Source organism: Protobothrops mucrosquamatus, unplaced genomic scaffold, assembly GCF_001527695.2.
Source record: "Protobothrops mucrosquamatus isolate PMUCROS unplaced genomic scaffold, P.Mucros_1.0 scaffold_297, whole genome shotgun sequence".
NCBI classification, from domain to species: Eukaryota; Metazoa; Chordata; class Lepidosauria; order Squamata; family Viperidae; genus Protobothrops; species Protobothrops mucrosquamatus.
This window is the reverse complement of record NW_015386373.1, coordinates 300,110-317,805: the sequence shown is the minus strand read 5'-3', so window position 1 is coordinate 317,805 and position 17,696 is coordinate 300,110. Positions and strand designations below refer to the sequence as shown.

The window sequence follows — 17,696 nt, the reverse complement described above, 5'->3', positions numbered from 1 at the left end:
ATAAAAGAGCCAAGGTTGACTACCCCTGCTGTAAGGCATCGGAATGTCTTGGCTTATCTTACTAGGTTGCGGGGTAGCGCTAAAAAAAGAACCTAAAAAGTCGTTACTCGATCAGTGCGATGCTCGCCTGGTCTCCACCAATCTGTCCTAGAAACTCTTATCACTACGCTAATCTGGTTGGTGCCCGCATGTGGCTTTCTCCGCAATTACGGAAGACCTATCCTGCCCCAGCCCAAACCTGCCTTTGAAATCCGCGCGTCCTATTCCACAGCACGTTGTGTTGTTGTCACTACTTGTTGCTGGGCGCTTCAGGGCACTTGGAGGCGAGGAAGGCCGTAGCCGGCGCTCCCAGATCAGAAATCCCTCAGCCGACGCGTGTGACTAGAGCGGCGGCGGCGGCGGCGGCGGGCAGGCGAAACTGCCGCCGACTAGCATTTCAGAGGCAGGCGACTCCAGTCCGGGTTTTGGGGCTGAGGACTAACGAGCCGCAGGGAAAGGCTAGCAAAGGCTAGCTCGGTCCGTCCGTCCGCCCAGCTCGCCCGCCCTTTCACCAACATCTGGGAAGCGCCGCTGACCTGCAGAGGGGAGCTATCCCAGCAGGGTCCCTAAGTCCTCGCCGGGCCAAAGCGCCCGATGGCTGTAGCGGCGCGCCCGGCCTTCCTGCCCAGCCCAGCGCATCCGCTGTAAACGGCGGCTGCACCACCTCTGCTGCCTTGCCGCGAGTGCCTCGGCTACAGCGGCAATAGCCGCCGCCGCTCCCGCCCCCTCGCTCAGCCTTGCCCACCGCCCAGCCGAGCCGAGCCGAGCCCACTCCTCCTCGGTGCGGCGCGCTAAGCGGGTGCTGGGCGCGGCCATGCAAGCGCGGCGTCTGGCCAAGCGCTCCAGTCTGGGGAACCGGCGCTTGAACGCGGCGGGGCCGCCCTCGGCCGCGCAGCCTTTCCCGGAATCGGGCGGCCGCGGCATAGCGAAGACCGAAAACTCCTGGAGGCCGCCTCGGCGCGAGGGCTCGGCGGCCGCCCTCGAGGAGGAGGACGAAGAGGAGGACGTGGTGGTGGACGTCGAGGAGGACGACGACGCCGACGAGGCGGAAGAGCTGTCTGGGTCGGTCAAGGGCCACGCGGCCGCCCGGGTAAGCCTAAAGGTGCGTCGCCGTCGCGAGAAAAGCGTCCCCGCCGTCAGAGGCTCCGCCTGGCTCGACTGTGGGAAGCGGGAGGGGGGTCGGGGGCTGGGTGGGTCAGTGCGGCAGGTTATGGGGGGGGGTGAATTTCGGCAAGGGACCTTCGTGATTGATGACAGCGGCGTCCTTCCTCGGGCAGCCGCTTGAAGTTGAGGCAGGGCTAAGTCAGCCCCAAGTTGTAGTCAAGGTTAGCAAGAGGATGAGAGAGTGCAACGAGCAGAAGGCGTCTGAGCATACCTAGAGTGTCTTTGCTGCGCGGAAGATTAAGAGCCGTTTCCACCCCTCCTTTGTAACAAGGACAAGAGCTTCTTGTTCTGCCCTGGTGTATCCTCCGCTGATTTTCATTCAGCCTAAAATGTCTAGGTCCGGAGAAGGGATTTCTGTGCGAGTCAGGTTGTATAACAATAGACTTCATATTCGGTATTCATCTTATTTTGAGAAGAAATGTTCTGAAAGGCAAGAGCGGGGTGTTCCCATTTTTAATTTTATATTTCTAAAATGCATGGTCAATTGAATCTAAAGAAGGAAAGAGATGGAATAAAATGCTGGTTTAACAGCCCTGCAGGGTTGGCATTCGTCTGTTTTGTTCCCCAACTCGGATAACTCGTGTAGTGCAAATAAAGATGGCTGTTGTTTACAGTATTTTAAAAATCAACCCCTTAACAAATCTGTTGTGCCTGATCAGATAATTTATTGTTGGATGATTGCTATGATTAGACCAAAGTAGATATCCAGAATCAACTATTTTAATGGAAATAAAAAGGCTGGCTGATGAAAGAGGGCAAGCTTGGAATGACCATTGGAGAGAATGATTAAAAATAACTGGGATGTGGGCACACACAGCTTTGAAATACATGCAGCTAAAGCGTATGTTACAGAAACAATAGTAAAGCTTTAAAAGGCCAAGGGGAATGCCAAAAAGGGAAGAAGGTAAAAATGACATCAGCCGGTAGAACTGCTGTAGTGCAGGAAAACCAACTGTATATAAACCCTGCAGTTCTAATACACGCTTAGCAGTAGTTTGTGTATTACAGCACCCAAAAGATAACAGTAAGTTCAATAAATCTTACTCTCAGATAAATACAGGTTACAGGGAAGATGCAAAGAAACCTAATATATTCTATGACATTAAAATAAAAGATATATTAGAAAAGCAAAAGAAATTAAAGCTTGGTTATTGCATTGAAAGTTGGTGTGTGAGTGTGTTCATCCGAGAAACAAATCTGTGCAATTTCTGACGCAAACCTGTGATTTTCTAGCTGGATCTTAAGTCAGAATTTCCATGCAGCATTTTAAAATCTTCAATGTAACTAGATGCTGAAAGATCAGCTAAACATTGTTATATATTTTATAATTTGAAATATTAATAAGGATAAATGTGTAAAGTATTGTGAACAAGCAAAATGGCTCTTGAATCAGGATCATGGACTAAATTTGGCCCCAAATAACTCTTGATAGACAAAAGGTTATCTCTTGATCTTGTGGATCTGAAGCTCAGTTAAATTGAAGTTTTTGATTTTTGGCTTTTAAAACCATAAACATTCTTGATTTAAGTAGATACATTTCCTATGTGTTTTGGTTAACCCTTGAGGTTCTGTACAGATAATGAACCAAAGTAATATCTTTAGTTATTTCAACAATTTCCAGAACGAGTTGTTATTCAGAAAGCATCTTTGGCTGCAGCACTGGTTAACATTTTCCTGTTTAGAAATATGCTTAAGAAAAAGAAGCTTTCAGATGTAGGTGACCCTGTTGTATATTTTTTTAATTTACTTTTTTGTTTTCTTGCATTTTGTTGTGTATTTTGAGAAAAAATGTTTTTCAACATGTATTTTAGCTATTTGAATTTTATTGTAAAAGAAAAATTGGAATAGATAATATATGTTGCTGGCATTTCACTTTACAGATTTTTCTCTTGTATTATTTAACCAATACTAAAAAAATCAGATACGGTAGATGATTAAAGTAATTAAAGTTTGCTCATATCCTTAAGTTAGCATAAATTAGAAGATTCCATGTCAGTGAGTTTTGCAAAAACAGACCAACTTAATTAAAAGTGGAAAGATGGCCTATTGTTACAAGTTGGTAAATAGCTATATATTTGCTCCTAATGTGATTTTTTTTCACTCAGTGGAACTTTTTGACATATAATAAGTTTATATATTGCATTTAAGAAGATATACCTTGTTTGTTTTGGCCTCCATTGTGATTATCAGTCTTTGTTGCTGTAAGCTATGAGAAGCTAATACTAATAACTAATAATGATTTGGTAAAGTGTGTGAAATTCAGCTACTGTGTTAAAAGAGCAGTCTAAGGCTAAGCATAGCCATGTTGTTAAAACTGTAAAGGGACAAGTTGAGAAAAAACACAACCTGTATTTGGCTTCTCCACAGACTTTTCTCAAACAACTATATTTATTGATGAATATGGCATATTTTTATGCAGGTTGCTAAATACTTCCTGACACATAGAGTTACTTGTAGGGTCAAAACCTTTTGATATCATCAGCAATAAGCTTGACCAAAACAAGAAGTAGCAAAGTTTTTGAGTACAAAAACATTTTTGTGCTAAGCTATGCAGCATATAGAAAAGGATCAAATTTTCATGGTGTGAGAAAGGAAGTTGTGCAGCAAACTTACTACCCAGTGGAAGTGCTGTTTTGTCCTAAACTGCTTACAGCAGAGTTTCCTCAATATATTTATATACAATCAGGACATTTTTTAAAAAATAAAGTGGGTATTCTGAGTAAACAAGCAGGTTACTTAGAGAAAGCTGAAGAAGGGATTTGCTAGCTAAAAATTATGTCGAAGAACTCTGTGTGTGTGTGTGTGTGTGTGTGTGTGTACACCACTGAGTCAGTTTTTAACTTCTGGTGACTGAACTAGCTCAGATACCATTTTCTGATCATCTGAATTAAAACTAGTAAAAATTTTAAAAAATTACTGAAGTGTGTGTGTGTGTGTGTGTGTGTGTGTGTGTGTGTGTGTAGAAAGATTTTATCTCCATGGTGCTTTCCAGTGGCATCCATGGAGATATCAAAAAAGTTCAAATGGTAATCACAACTGCATGACTGAAACACCACCTCTTTTGTTTATGAATTAATACACATACACAAAGTGATAGGGCTTCAGCTGCACAATTACAACTACTATCTTAACTTTTTACCCCTTCATTATCTTTGCAGACGTTCCTGGGGTGTTTTTTTTTGTTGTTGTTGTTGTTTTGATGTTCTGTAGCAAAATTGTTTTTTTAGGAATTATTCAGCATGATGGTTAAAGAAAAAGAAATGTACAATGAATAGTATTGCTTCCTTAGTAGAAAAATATGCAGTTATAGAAATAAAAGCAATTTCCTTTTACTATTATGGGTAGTAGTGGCAAAGGATGTATGAGTCCCTTGCAATAGTGTATTGCACTTAAATTATTTCTGTAAGTTTATTATTTTAAAAATAAATTGTTTATAGTAGTAACTTTTACCGCTATCTTACATTTAGGATCTAAATCTTAGTTTCAAGTAACATGAAGAAATACTGATAGTTCTCGACTTAGGACCACAATTGAGCCCAAAATTTCTGTTGCTAAGTAAGACATTGTTAAATTATTTTTGTCCCATTTTAACAACCTTTCTTGTCACAGTTGTTAAGTGAATCAGTGCAGTTGTTAAGTTAGTAACATGGTTGTTAAGTGAATCTGGCTTCCCCATTGACTATGCTTGTCACAAAAGGTGATCACATGACCCCAGGACACTGCAACTGTCATAGATATGAGTCAATTGACAAGCATCTGAATTTGGTTCACATGGGGATGCTGCAACCATCATAAGTGTGAAAAACAGCCATAAATCACTTTTTTCAGTGCCATTGTAACTTCAAACGGTCACTAAATGAACTGTTGTAAGTCAAAGACTACCTGTATACTGTTTGCTTGATGGTGGAAATACCATTCATCATTTTTCATAATAGAAAAATGGGAGCAATCAGAGAATAGATTGGACATATCACTGGTAATCAGTGTTGTTGAATGTGGTTATTTTGGGTAGTAAATTGTTTTGAAAGTAGAATAGAATAGAATAGAGTTGGAAGGGATCTTGGAGGTCTTCTAGTCCAGCCTCCTGCAGTCTCTTCTTAAAAATCTCCAGTGATGGAGCGCCCACGATTTCTGGGGGTAAGCTGTTCCACTGGTTGATTGTCCTCACCGTCAGGAAATTTTTTTCCTGATACACAGCATCTCAGAGATGAGACAGTTTTACTTACTAATAAGTCTCTCTTGAGTTGAGCTTAACCTTTGGTTGATCATGTGGTCATGTCTATTTGGTTGTCCTCCTGAAATATGGAAGGGATATATTGCCACTGCTTTTGTTTTTGATTTCCCAGTCTAGACCATAGTCTAGATATTTCCTATAGTGTCCCTGCCAAGCACTAACCAGGTGTGACTTTGCTTAGTTATTTTATGAAGCAACCACAGCTGACAGCTAGTTTTCAGATATTTATTTCATATCTTCCCTGAACTGTTAATTCTGAAAGTAGATACAGTAGTAGATATGTAGATGTCCTCCTTATTTTGTATGCATATATATTGCACAAATACAATATAACAAATAGTTTGTTTAGAAAATTTACAGTGATTCTCCTAATTCATTACTTTAGGTACTACTTTTAGATACAACCCTTTTCAGATGCTTTGATCATATTTAATTAATATATTTAATAAGAAATTATTAATAATGTAAAAAATTAAATATAAATTGAGTTGCCCCAAATGTAGTAATACATGAAAGCTCAGAATACCACTTTTTCTAGCATGACGACCACATTGTGGTTCTTTTCATGAATACTGTAGAGATTTCCTGGTGAGAGGATTTTTTGATATAATTCTTCTGTTTCAAACTGCTTCATCCTCAGGCTGGCATAAGAAATGAAAGAATATTTAGAAGTGATTGATGTTGAAGAAACATTTTAAGAAATACGTACAGAAATTGTTTTGGTTTAAAATAGTCTCTTAGGTGTTTGTTTTAATAGAACAGAGTATTTGTACAGTTACCATTGCTATTAGTAAAGATTCACTGTGAAGTATATTCCACAATTACAGGAAGAGTTTATTAGTGCTAGTAAAACATCTCAGGAAAATCTTGTGATATAAGCATTTCTGAAAGACTCCTTGTATGTTAAATCCTTACAAACAAATTTCATTCATGTCCATTCTTCAAAAGTGTCATTTACCACCAGTCCTGTATTTTAAATTGACTTTGTAATGTTTTTGTATTCAACTGAACTGCATCTTCTGAGCTGCATTCTCATTGTCTGCTACCAATTTATCACCTTTATTAGATAAAAGCTTGGTTTTGTCTCAAATACTTTGTTCTATTTATAGTCTGTTAGCAACATAAGCCATTTCTTCCAATTGGTGTAGCAATAAGGAAATAAATCCAGCAGTTTTTCTCAACTTTGTGAGTTTGTGCTTCACTGAAGCTTTGCTTTGAACACTGTAGCTTTTTTTTTTGTAAGATTTTCCTTACCCCAAATTATGGAATTCTGACCAAAATTCTGTATTCTGAAACCCACATTCAGTCTTTTAGTCATACAAATCTTACGAATCAAGAAACCTATTTATTACTGACCAAATAATAAAACAGGCTTGGGAATTTCAAGAAAGCTTTTTAAAAGTATCTTTGATGGAAGGAAAATGAGACTTTCAACTTCTTTTTTCATCTCTTTTTATAGGCAGTGTTGGATTACTTCAGTGTTGTAGCTTGGGGTGTAATTGATTGATGATTGTTCATTAATCTGCAGAAATCATGAATCTTTGTGGGGGTCATTGGGATGTTCCTGGTTGTGCCCAAACCTGACAGTACCAAACCCTCAGGAAATGTAAGAAACATGTCAGGATGATCAGTTCAGGAACCTTCTATCCCTTCATAGCCTGGTACATCTTGACATGTTTCTGAACATCTTGTGCTTAGGTATATACAATCATATGTCACTTTCAGTGAGTACAACACTCTTTAATGTCTGGCCTTTAATTTACTTACTTCCTGAAACACTGTAACTCATACACATGTACAGAAGAATGGTGCTTGGTTATGAAGAAAGATTCATAATCTTCAATTCCATAAAACCAAGTCCTCAGGTCTCAAGGCCCATCAGAAGTTGTAGACAATTTTTTTGCATACTTTATTTGCCATTATTGATTGTTTCGCTGGGAATTATTTTGTAAACTTGATAGAAAGTTCCCCAAACTAGCAAAATTATTCAAGATGCATTCAATCATATTTCTCATTCTAACATATGGTAGGGATTTTGCCATATGTCATATACTAACAAATTTTAGTAACATGCATAAACAAAATTTGTTGGTTTCGTTCAGTTTTCTTCTGATTTTTTTTGTGGCATCAATTAACATGGCTCTTCTCCAGTGGTATATGGTGGAATGCTTGGGATTTACAGTCCAAAAGTGAGTGTTTTAAGAATTCTCAAATGTACTTTAACTTGTGGATTCTGTCTCCTGTAATCTGTCTCTTGTAGTGTTTAATGATCTATGTGTTGAGCTTGGTCACTTCTTCAAGGACAATATCTAGAGCAGGCCTGAAGCCACAGAGTGGGTGGATCCAAATCACAAGTATGAGGATGGCAAGATTTGAAGATGAGATTGAAAATTTTTCTTTAATGTTTAACTGTGGTGTGCCTAATTCAATACTAGCTCTTCATTTGTTCCCGTCCTCAAAGCGATTGGAAATTATGCTTCCAGTTTACAGCATTCCTGGTCTGGTGGGCCTCTGAGGGCTGTGTGCAACTTCAGGTCTCAGAACATTTTTTTTCTCTTGTAGTGAATTGAACCAGGAAGGCAAAGACACATAAATTGCAAAGACTGAGAATATTCTTGCAATTATGATACTAGGGTTGGGCCAAGAACTAATAGTATAACTTTAAAACTGTGGACTTCAACTCCCAGTATTTCCAGGCCAGTAGGAGTTGAAATCCACACATCATAAAATTGCCAAATTTGAAAAAACACTGCACTTAACTATTTTAACCCAAATCAAGCTGACTTTTTTTAAATCTAATATCTCTTATGGTAATCCTCTTAATGTGAATAAGAAATTGAGTGCACTATCCCAGCGTGTAGGAAAATGTGCATCTGCATTATAAAAAGTGGCAGCATAATCCCAAGTGACTTTGCTGCTTAAGAAGCATAGTAAATGATGCTTCTCCCACCCCGCAGTCTATAAATCTTGGCCCAGATTTGCTTGCTTACAAAAAATTCTATAAGCCCCAATCCTATGGTTCTGAATCATACGTAACAATGCCAAACGATCTCTTGAAATACAGTGCATAATAATGTTCAAAAGTAAAATAATAAATTAAGATGGAATTCTCAACCTCTACAGCTCAGCATGAAACCACTATCTTGTTTATAAGAAAGGTTTTGTGGGTAGGTTCCTGAAAATTAGGAGTGAAGGCTGATGGTACCTTCAAGTGCAACATATTCCACAAATGGTGTTACCTCCAGAAAGTCCTGCCTTCTGATCCACATTCCTATGACTTTCAAGTGTAAGGGGTGGTGGTGATGATGGTAGAGATAGTAAAATACCTTAATGCCCCAACTGGTCAGGCAGGATCATTTTGGATAAGACAGTGTCTGCTTTGTCCAGTAGGAAGATAGCATCAGTTCTGATATAAAAAAAAATATAGAAACCTGATCAAAATTGTTTAGAAGCTTCTCCTATTAGTCTAATGACTCCACAGTTACATCATAAATGAAATATAAATAGAAAATTAGACAGTTTCTTTCTTTGCTAAAAAGTTGTTTTTAGTGGCAAAGTATCCTGTTCAAGTTTCATTACGGAGATATTTTTACTATCGCAAAAATACGCTATAGTATCTGGTATGAAAATATGCTGCCCACATGTTTGGCCAACAGCATTAATTTTTACAAGACCTATAATAAATTACACACCCTAATTTTGTAAATTGAGTAACATGTTTCTCCCCCCAGATTTGCAATAGCATTTATTTGCTTTATGTGGCCACCTATCTCACATATATGACTCTGGGCAGGTTGCAGTACAATAAATAAAACAAATAAAATACATAATATAAAATAAAAACACAGAACAGCTGAGCATCACAAAATAACCATCAACATAGTCAATCACATATCCCCAGTGCCCCAGATCAGCAAGGTCAGGGCTAACCTATTCTCAGGTGGAATGATGTTCCATAAGGAGGGCGCCATGACAGAAAAAAGATCAAGGGCTTTGCAGCTGACCAGGTGGGACAGATAGAAACAATTTGCATGGTAACATAATGCCAAAAACTTGGCTTCTAGGCAGAGTTGCTATTTAAAAAAAGTTTATAAACCAACAACAGTCTAATATAATATATGTCTGAAGACATGTCTGAGGCACAGAGAAGTTCCATATTTAATGCCTTTGTTTCTCTTTGTCAGAATAGAGATGAAAACTGTTAAGAAGACGCTTGAGAACTGCAAATAGTTTTAGGAAAAAAACTGAAAAGGTTTTCAGATGGTTATAAAGCAAATATGGTTGTAATGAAAGCCTGAACTGCTAAATAGAATTCAATACCTGGAGGCATTATGTACTCACTCTTTTAAAATGAATTGTGAGAAATCTAATAATATATGTATTTTATTTTTCAGGTAACCAGCATAAAGCATGAAATGACCTGTGCAGCATTTCAAAAGGAAGACCTAAAAAGTGATCTAAATCAAAAACTCTCAGATCAGCAATTTTTTGTGTTGGCTATGAAGGAAGAAGATTCAAAAACAGAGACCAAAAAACTTGGCAGAATTCATGATCATGAAAAAGAAAACACTCGTTCTATCTGTCTTCTTGAACAGAAGCGCAAAGTTGTATCTTCAAACATTGATGTGCCTCCTACAAGGTACAGAAATTTAAAAAGTAGAAAAGGAAAGAAAATTGATAAAATTCTGAGTTTATTTTGTGGTGTTCTTTCTGTTCTTTCAGTGTCTCAAATAACTCAGATACGGGTCGTTCTCAATTTATTACCACAACTGAGCCCAACATTTCCATTGCTAAGCAAGGCAGTTGTTAAGTGAGTCCTGCCCCATTTTACAACCTTTTTTGCCATGGTTGTTAAGTGAATTGTTACAGTTGTTAAATGAATCATGCAGTCGTTAAGTAAATCTGCTTCACCCTATGACTTTGCTTGTCAGAAGCTCCCTAGGAAGGTTGCAAATGACAGTCCCAGGACCCTGGGGTGCTGCAACCCTTGTAAATACACGCCGGTTGCCAAGTATCCCAAGTTTGATCCTGTGACTGAAAATGCTACAACAGTTGTAAATGTATTAGCAGGTCATAAATCACTTTTTTCAGTACCGTTGTAACTTTGAATAGTCATTAAAGAAATGGCTGTACGTTGAGAACTAACTATAATGCTTTTGATGCAAGTGGAACATAGAACATAGAATTCTAGGGTTGGAAGGGACCTTGGAGGTCTTCTGATTCAACCCCCTGCTCAAGGCAGGAGACCCTATGCCATCTATGCCCAAGGCCTAGAACCTTTTTCCCTTTCTGCTCTGCATCGGTAGGACCAGGGTGGAGAGGGGACAGAGACAATACGGGAAATGCAGGAGATGTCCTGTGGTCACAGGTGGAAGACACAGGGCATGTTTAGCGCTAATAAGGAGGGGGTCAGGGTTCCTAAAAGGAAGCTGCTTCAAGGCCAGATGCCAGATGAGTGGCTGTTACAGTGTCATTTAGTGGAATCTTGAATCCTGATAGATATGGATCTATGGGGCAACCTTTAGTGCATCTGGTCTCTCTCAAACAGGAATAAATGTTGTATTTTTTTTAGTTCAGTCTTCTCTTACATTTTGTGAGGAATAAATAATGGGAAATCATGAATAAAAATAGTTGCAGTTATGACACCACCTAGCACATTAAGCAGCGGCCTTCTACATGCATAGCAGGCAGGGTAATTCCCTAGACTCATGTTTTTCAAGTTGTCCTCCAGATGTCTCAACTACAGATCCTTCATTTTGCATTCTGGTGCACAAATAGAACAAGGGATTGGGAAAAGCCACTAATCCAAGGTCCATTTTAATCGTATAACTTCATATATCGTATAAAATCACAATTTCCCTGATCTGATTTTGGTTTCCTATGTTACTTATAAACTGGCTTTCCTGTTTGGGTAAAGTAGGACACTTTTTAAAAAAAACTAAGCTGAGCATATGAAGAATGGGCAAGAATGGGCAATGTGAGCAGACAGCTCATTTTTAAAGCCATGGTTTATTAGACCAAAATATAATATCTGAATCAGGCATGTATTGAAGCTAATTAGTGCAACAACAACTAACAACATTTTTTCCCCTATCCTTCCTTGGCATAGTACAGGTAGTCCATAAGCTATGATGGTAATTGAGCCAGTAATTACAACTATAAGTTGTAATGGTCATAAAGAAGTTCACCATATGACTGGAACCAATTTTACAACCTTTTTTTAACATGGCCATTAATTGTACACCATTAAGCAAACCCATTGTTCTCTATGGGCTAGTTTTACCAAAAACTGAAAGTAAATGCTGGTTTCTGGAAAAACCATCTTAAATTGTAGTCATGTGACCACAGGGGTAGAGGTCAGAACTTTGAAATTGGGTAATAAGTCTCTTGGGGGTCTATCAGAACTTCAAAAGCTCACTAAGTGATTAGTTGTAAATTAAGGATTATGTGTACTTGCATTGGGGCATTCACAAAAGATTGTGAGAATATGCTAAACATAATTATATGTATGTTGCTACTGAAGACATTCTGTGTATTATTCTCTGATGGAGGCACTTTCTGTATTATGCATAGACTGCAGACTCATTTCTGAGAATTTTGTTGGTTGTCATCTATGAAGTTGGTGTAAAAGCAAACACAGTAGCATTTTTGAAGTTGATTTTCTCACTCACTCATCTACTCACTGCTAAAAAGACTTGAGTGATTTGAAGCCTTGATATTTCACCATTAACAGATATGTGAAATCTGTTAGTGATTGATAATGACATACCACTGAAAGGGGTCATATTGCTCATCAAAAATAATGCCCCACTCAAGGCAAAAAAAAAATTAGAAAGAGTTTTTTTGCCTTTTAATAACATTTGTTAATTAGAAAGATGCTGCCAGACTATTCTTGATTTTTTCTAAATAAAATAGGGGAATTTAGATGTTAAAAGGCTCAAATGTTCATATGTGTATCTATGTAAAATATGTGAGTGTGTATAAAAAAGATGTATGCACACACATAAGAGATGCAAAAACTTAAAACTAGAGTAATAAAGACTATTTTCATAATATATGTTTTGTACCTGAATAGCAGTTGGGAAAAGAAATTTTTAGGTCTTAAGTACCCAATATAGTATTTGACTTGGAAGCTATTTAGAGCACAGGTGTCAAACTCGCCACGTCACATGACGTGTTGCGACGTATTGTGACTCTTTTTGCATTGCTGGTAATTGGGTGGGCGCGGCTTCAGTATGATGAAACCGGCCTGCAGCCGGGCAGTTTGACACCCCTGATTTAGAGGTTTGTGTGAATTAGTCTGAAGCATACAGCATGATTTGAGGTAGGAGGAATATGTCCTATTTGTTTTCAAGGCTTATAGGCTACTTCAGTTAGCTGAATCTGAGTAGTATGAAATTCCTTAGTATGTAGCTGGGATTAAAACATTACAAATTGAATTTAAAAGCAAGATTTTTGTATTATAACACCAGTAGACATATGCAGAAGAATAAAAAAAAATCGTCCTCAGGAGGGATCAGGAGAGTGAGGCAGTCTACATGCTTTGATGAAACAGCCAGTGATGGAGTCCTTGGTGCTCTCTGAGCTTGGTTGTTTTCATGCAGACCTTTTATTATCCAAACTAGGTAGCATCATCAGCATATAATTTGGTTAATGAACCAAACCTAGTTTAGTTAATGAAACATCTGCAAGAAAACAACCAAGTTCAGAGAGCACCAAGGACCCCTCATTTCAACCCTGAGCTATAAATATTCTCTTTTATTGATAAAATAGCCAAATGTTCATATTTCTCGAAGGCCAGGACAGGTATGAAGGGGGCATTTCAGTGTCAGGGCCAATACTGTTCTATAGGAGACAGCAGCAACTAGAAGACATAATTCCATGGCAGTTGGCAGTCTGATCAAAGGGACATATAAGGAGCCTTCCCTGCTAGATTGTATTGAGTAGACAGATGTTCCTAGGTAAAGGCAATCCTATAAGAAAGCCTGGTATGTACCATCCACTGCTTTAAAAGTGACAACAGCACCTTGATTTCTACCTGAAAGCCAAAAGTCAACCAATGCAGTATAAGTGTTATGTGAATATCACAAGATGCACTCATAACTATTTGAGTCACTCAATTCTGGGCCAATTGTGCCTTATAAATGTTCTTCAATGGCAGCTGTATATGGAACACATTGCAATAGTTCAGTCAAAGAGTGACTAAGATATGAATGAAAGTAAATAACATTTTCTGTCCAGGAAAAGATCACAGTTCTCACACAAGACAGAGCTGTGCTAAAACTCTCTTGACCAGAATTCCTAAGTACTCCTTGAGCAAAAGCTGTGACTGCTAGTGGACCCTCAAGTTGTGAACCATTCTGTTTGGGACAGTGCAACTTCATACATGGCTAACAAGAATCATACTGGAATTAATAGGTCTTCAAATTGGAAATCCTTAATATTTCAGTCCTTGAGATAGACAGATGACATCTCATTCCAAAGCATCTGTACTCTTCCTATCCTGCTTCTTCAAAATCCAATTTAAGAGTATCACAGGGGAAAACTGTCCTATGTTGATTACTAAATAGGAGGTTTGTATCAGATCCACCAGAGGGCACTAGAGAGTGTTTACAACTTTAACATACAAAAGAGATTAAGGGATTATTTCATAAAAAGAGAAACGAAATACATATTTTATCACATACAATCTACTTAGTTGAATTTATTCAGTTTTATACACTGAGCTTGAAAATAATTAGCAAAATGAAAATAGATAATATTCTTCCAGACCTGCAACATTTTTTCCATGAGTAACATTGATGTTCTATACAACAGAAGTCCTCAGTTTTTTCAAGTACCCCTGAATAATGCAAACATTTTCAAAATATGCATGTATATATGTTGCGTGTTTACTTCTAGAAGAGTGAATTCATTTTTGGCAGCAATAAAGAGAAGTGTACATAAATGTTCTTTTAAATTTTTATTCTTTTTTCTACTAGTCAAGCCAAGTCGTTCAGTTTCCTGGAAATAATTTGTGATTTGTTGGAGATAGCGATACAAGATCTGAAACTATTTACAACAACATTTAAAATTTCCCTCATTTATAGTTTTATAAAATGCATGGGCAAAAGTTTTATTGCTGCTAGAAGCTTCATGTTGTAACAACTAATATATGTTAGAAGCATAGTCTTGTCAAAGTTGTTGTGGATGCTCCATCACTGAAGGTTTTTAAGAAGAGACTGGACAGTCATTTATCTGAAATGGTATAGGGTAGGGGTAGGCAACCTTGGCTCTTTTATGACTCATGGACTTCAACTCCCAGAATTCCTGAGGGGTAGGCAACCTTGGCTCTTTTATGACTCATGGACTTCAACTCCCAGAATTCCTGAGCCAGCTATGAGTCATAAAAGAGCCAAGGTTGCCTACCTCTGGTATAGGGTCTCCTGCTCGAACAGGGGACTGGACTAGAAGACCTCCAAAGTCCCCTCCAACTCTATTATTCTATGTTCTAAAGATAGCCGCCTCTGGCTAGATGCTGTCTCATTTTGTTGTAATTAAGCTAGGGAAGACAGGTGGAAAGTCCTCACCAGAGCTATTGAAAAGGGAGCCTTTGTAAATCAGGATTGCCTATGGCTACAGTGCAGTCCTCTAATCCAGCAGTCCTTTTTGGCATCAGGGACCGGTTTCATGGAAGACCATTTTTTTCATGAACTCAGGGGGCTGGTGGTTTCGCTTTCACTTGCTTGGTCACTACACACCTCCTCCTGTCTGGCCCGGTTCCTAACAGGCCATGGACTGGAACAGGCCTGTGGCCCGGGGTTTGGAGACCCTTGCTTTAATCAACTGGAAGGTTGGAGTGTGTTTCTAGCAATGTCATCAGAAGAGGTCAGCTTTTCCCTTTTGTCCAATTTTGTCATTTGAAGATAGGCATTGGAGCAAAAGATCAACCCCTCCATTTCGAATCATAAACCCTTTAGTTTTCCAAATCCCCCCCCCCATTAGGCCCTTGGAATTCAGCTGGAAAAAATGGTCAAATTTTAGAGTTCAATTTCAATCAGGAAGGATGAATTATGTCTGGGAATGGTATCTTTCCCATTCCTATTCCCACAAATTTTAAGGAAAAGAAATGGCAATGCCAAAACCCATCCATTTTGTTGCCAAATTTTGCAGGTTAGTCTGTGGATTTTAACAGACCCATACAGCCAGTAGATTGTCTATCCCATTGTAAATAGATTATAGTCCTTTATCAGGATGGAAAGTAGATGTCCTAAATTGTTCAAGATGCCCTACTGAAGTCTTGCTATTTCTTTATATATATAAAAAAATTTAGGTTTGTAATATTTAATTTACCTTTAGGATAAGCTTTGTAATCAAAAGCAGAGATTTATTTAAGGCATATTCAAGAAGTTCACATTGTAGGGTAAACCAGCCATAGAAATCCTAGTAAAGGAAATTATGATTGTAAAGTTAGCTTTTGTTATTGCCATTCCTGTCCTTGTTCTTTAGCACCTGTTTTATTGTGCAACATTAGGTAGCTTTGCAGCAGCAAAACATCTGAAATATCTGAGCACCAATTCTGTTTTATTCAAAGTTTAAAGAATCCTTCAGATCATACTTAGTTACTGGCAATCAAATAGATGTGTCCATGTAGTCTCAAAATGGGGCAGAATGTAAATGGTTCTAAATGAATAAATGAAGTTAACGCTGAAATTATAACACTGAAATGTTTTTCCACTTCTTTCTTCTTTTTTAAAGTATGCAGTCTAAATCAACATTAGGATTTCCTAGTGGTTTTCCATTCAAGTTCCAATCAGATTCAACTCTGATTAGTTATTTCAAGATCAGCCAAGGAATTTAGTCTAAATTAAGTATAGATCACAATTTCTTCCTGAATTCTGTTAATTGCTTATGTCAACCTTTGGCTTTTTAAAGAGCACTCATAATTCAGCACTCATGAATTTTTGAATGTAGAACCTGCCAGAATAAAGTTTAAGTGTATCATTTCTCTTACTGAATGCTCAAGTTCCATCTGAGCAACTTCTACTTGTTTGGTAGCTTTGTCACATAGCAACATTGAATCAATGTTTGAAAGTCTCCACCAACTAAGATATGTAAAAGAAGAGAAGTGACAGTGCAAAAATCCAGCTTGAATGTACTTAGAGTTAATTCAGTTCACTTTGGGCGTGTGCAATATAAATCACCAATAGTGTAAATTAGGAAAGAAATTAATTTCATTAATTAATACATTGGTTTAAATGACCTAAGTTAACTGTGCATCAAAAGAAAACTATAGATTAGTAAATATAGTACGATTCATATATTATCTTAGAATTGTAATGCTATCATGGGGCACAAACAGCTCCATTATTCTGTTCAAAGAAAAGGGGAAAATGTAGTGTTTTTTTCTAATTGATGTTAGTATAGTTTCTGTCCTGATGAAATACACTAAAATACTTCTTCAAATGGAATGGACTTGCAGATATGGTACTTAATTAACTACCGTCCACGGCATCCATATCAACAAATGTTGCATATTTTACTGGTGGTGTTTCAGAATGGTCTCTGAATAACAGTAATCAGGTTTGAAAAAGCAGATGCTATTAAGGATGCCTGCCAAAAAAAGCATAATACTATTTGCTAGATTAAAAACTGTGATAACTGGTAGCCAGTGTCTATCATACCATGGCTGCATTCACATTACATTATGCTGTGACTCGTTTTAATCATGTTCGTTGAACTAGCCCTTGTGGTTATTATGTGAACTCTGCATCTAGAAGACAGAACTCCTGTTCAGTTTATTTTTCAAATAATTGGCTCCAATTCTCTATACCGTGGGTAGGCAACCTTGGCTCTTTTATGACATGTGGTCCACGAGTCATAAAAGAACCAAGGTTGCCTGCCCCTGCTCTATACAATGTAATCAATAATTTAGATTTGAATCATGACGAGACTTATCTCATTCTCTTAGACAGATTTAGTAACCTTCCTTTGTAAACACTGATTATTGATATGGAAATAAGAACAACCGCCTGTGAAGAAATTCAAACTACTGTAGTTGCTTTCTGTTTATACCTCTAAGTTTTCAGGGAGGGAGGAGACAAAAAGAACATTCAGAAATGTTCTGTTAAATACCTGTTGGAAGGGCTCATTCTAGTATCTAAGCCTTGGGCTTAGAGATGATGGTCCTACATTGTGACAGAAAAAATATAAATTCCCTCCTTTAATTTAAGATTATTGTTCCATTTGTAGTTTTAGACGTGTTTATATTAAAAATGAT

The 17,696-nt window shown here is 38.1% G+C and overlaps 1 protein-coding gene across 1 annotated transcript in view; it reads left to right on the top strand.

The window, feature by feature from the left end:
• Positions 1 to 853: 853 nt before the first annotated feature.
• ZNF704 (zinc finger protein 704) overlaps positions 854 to 17,696 on the top strand; it is a 45,668-nt gene continuing 28,825 nt past the window's right edge. The window contains exons 1-2 of the mRNA XM_029287324.1: positions 854 to 1,105; positions 9,832 to 10,076. Of these exons, the coding sequence (XP_029143157.1) occupies positions 854 to 1,105; positions 9,832 to 10,076 (497 nt within the window). The remainder of the gene's footprint in view (positions 1,106 to 9,831; positions 10,077 to 17,696) is intronic.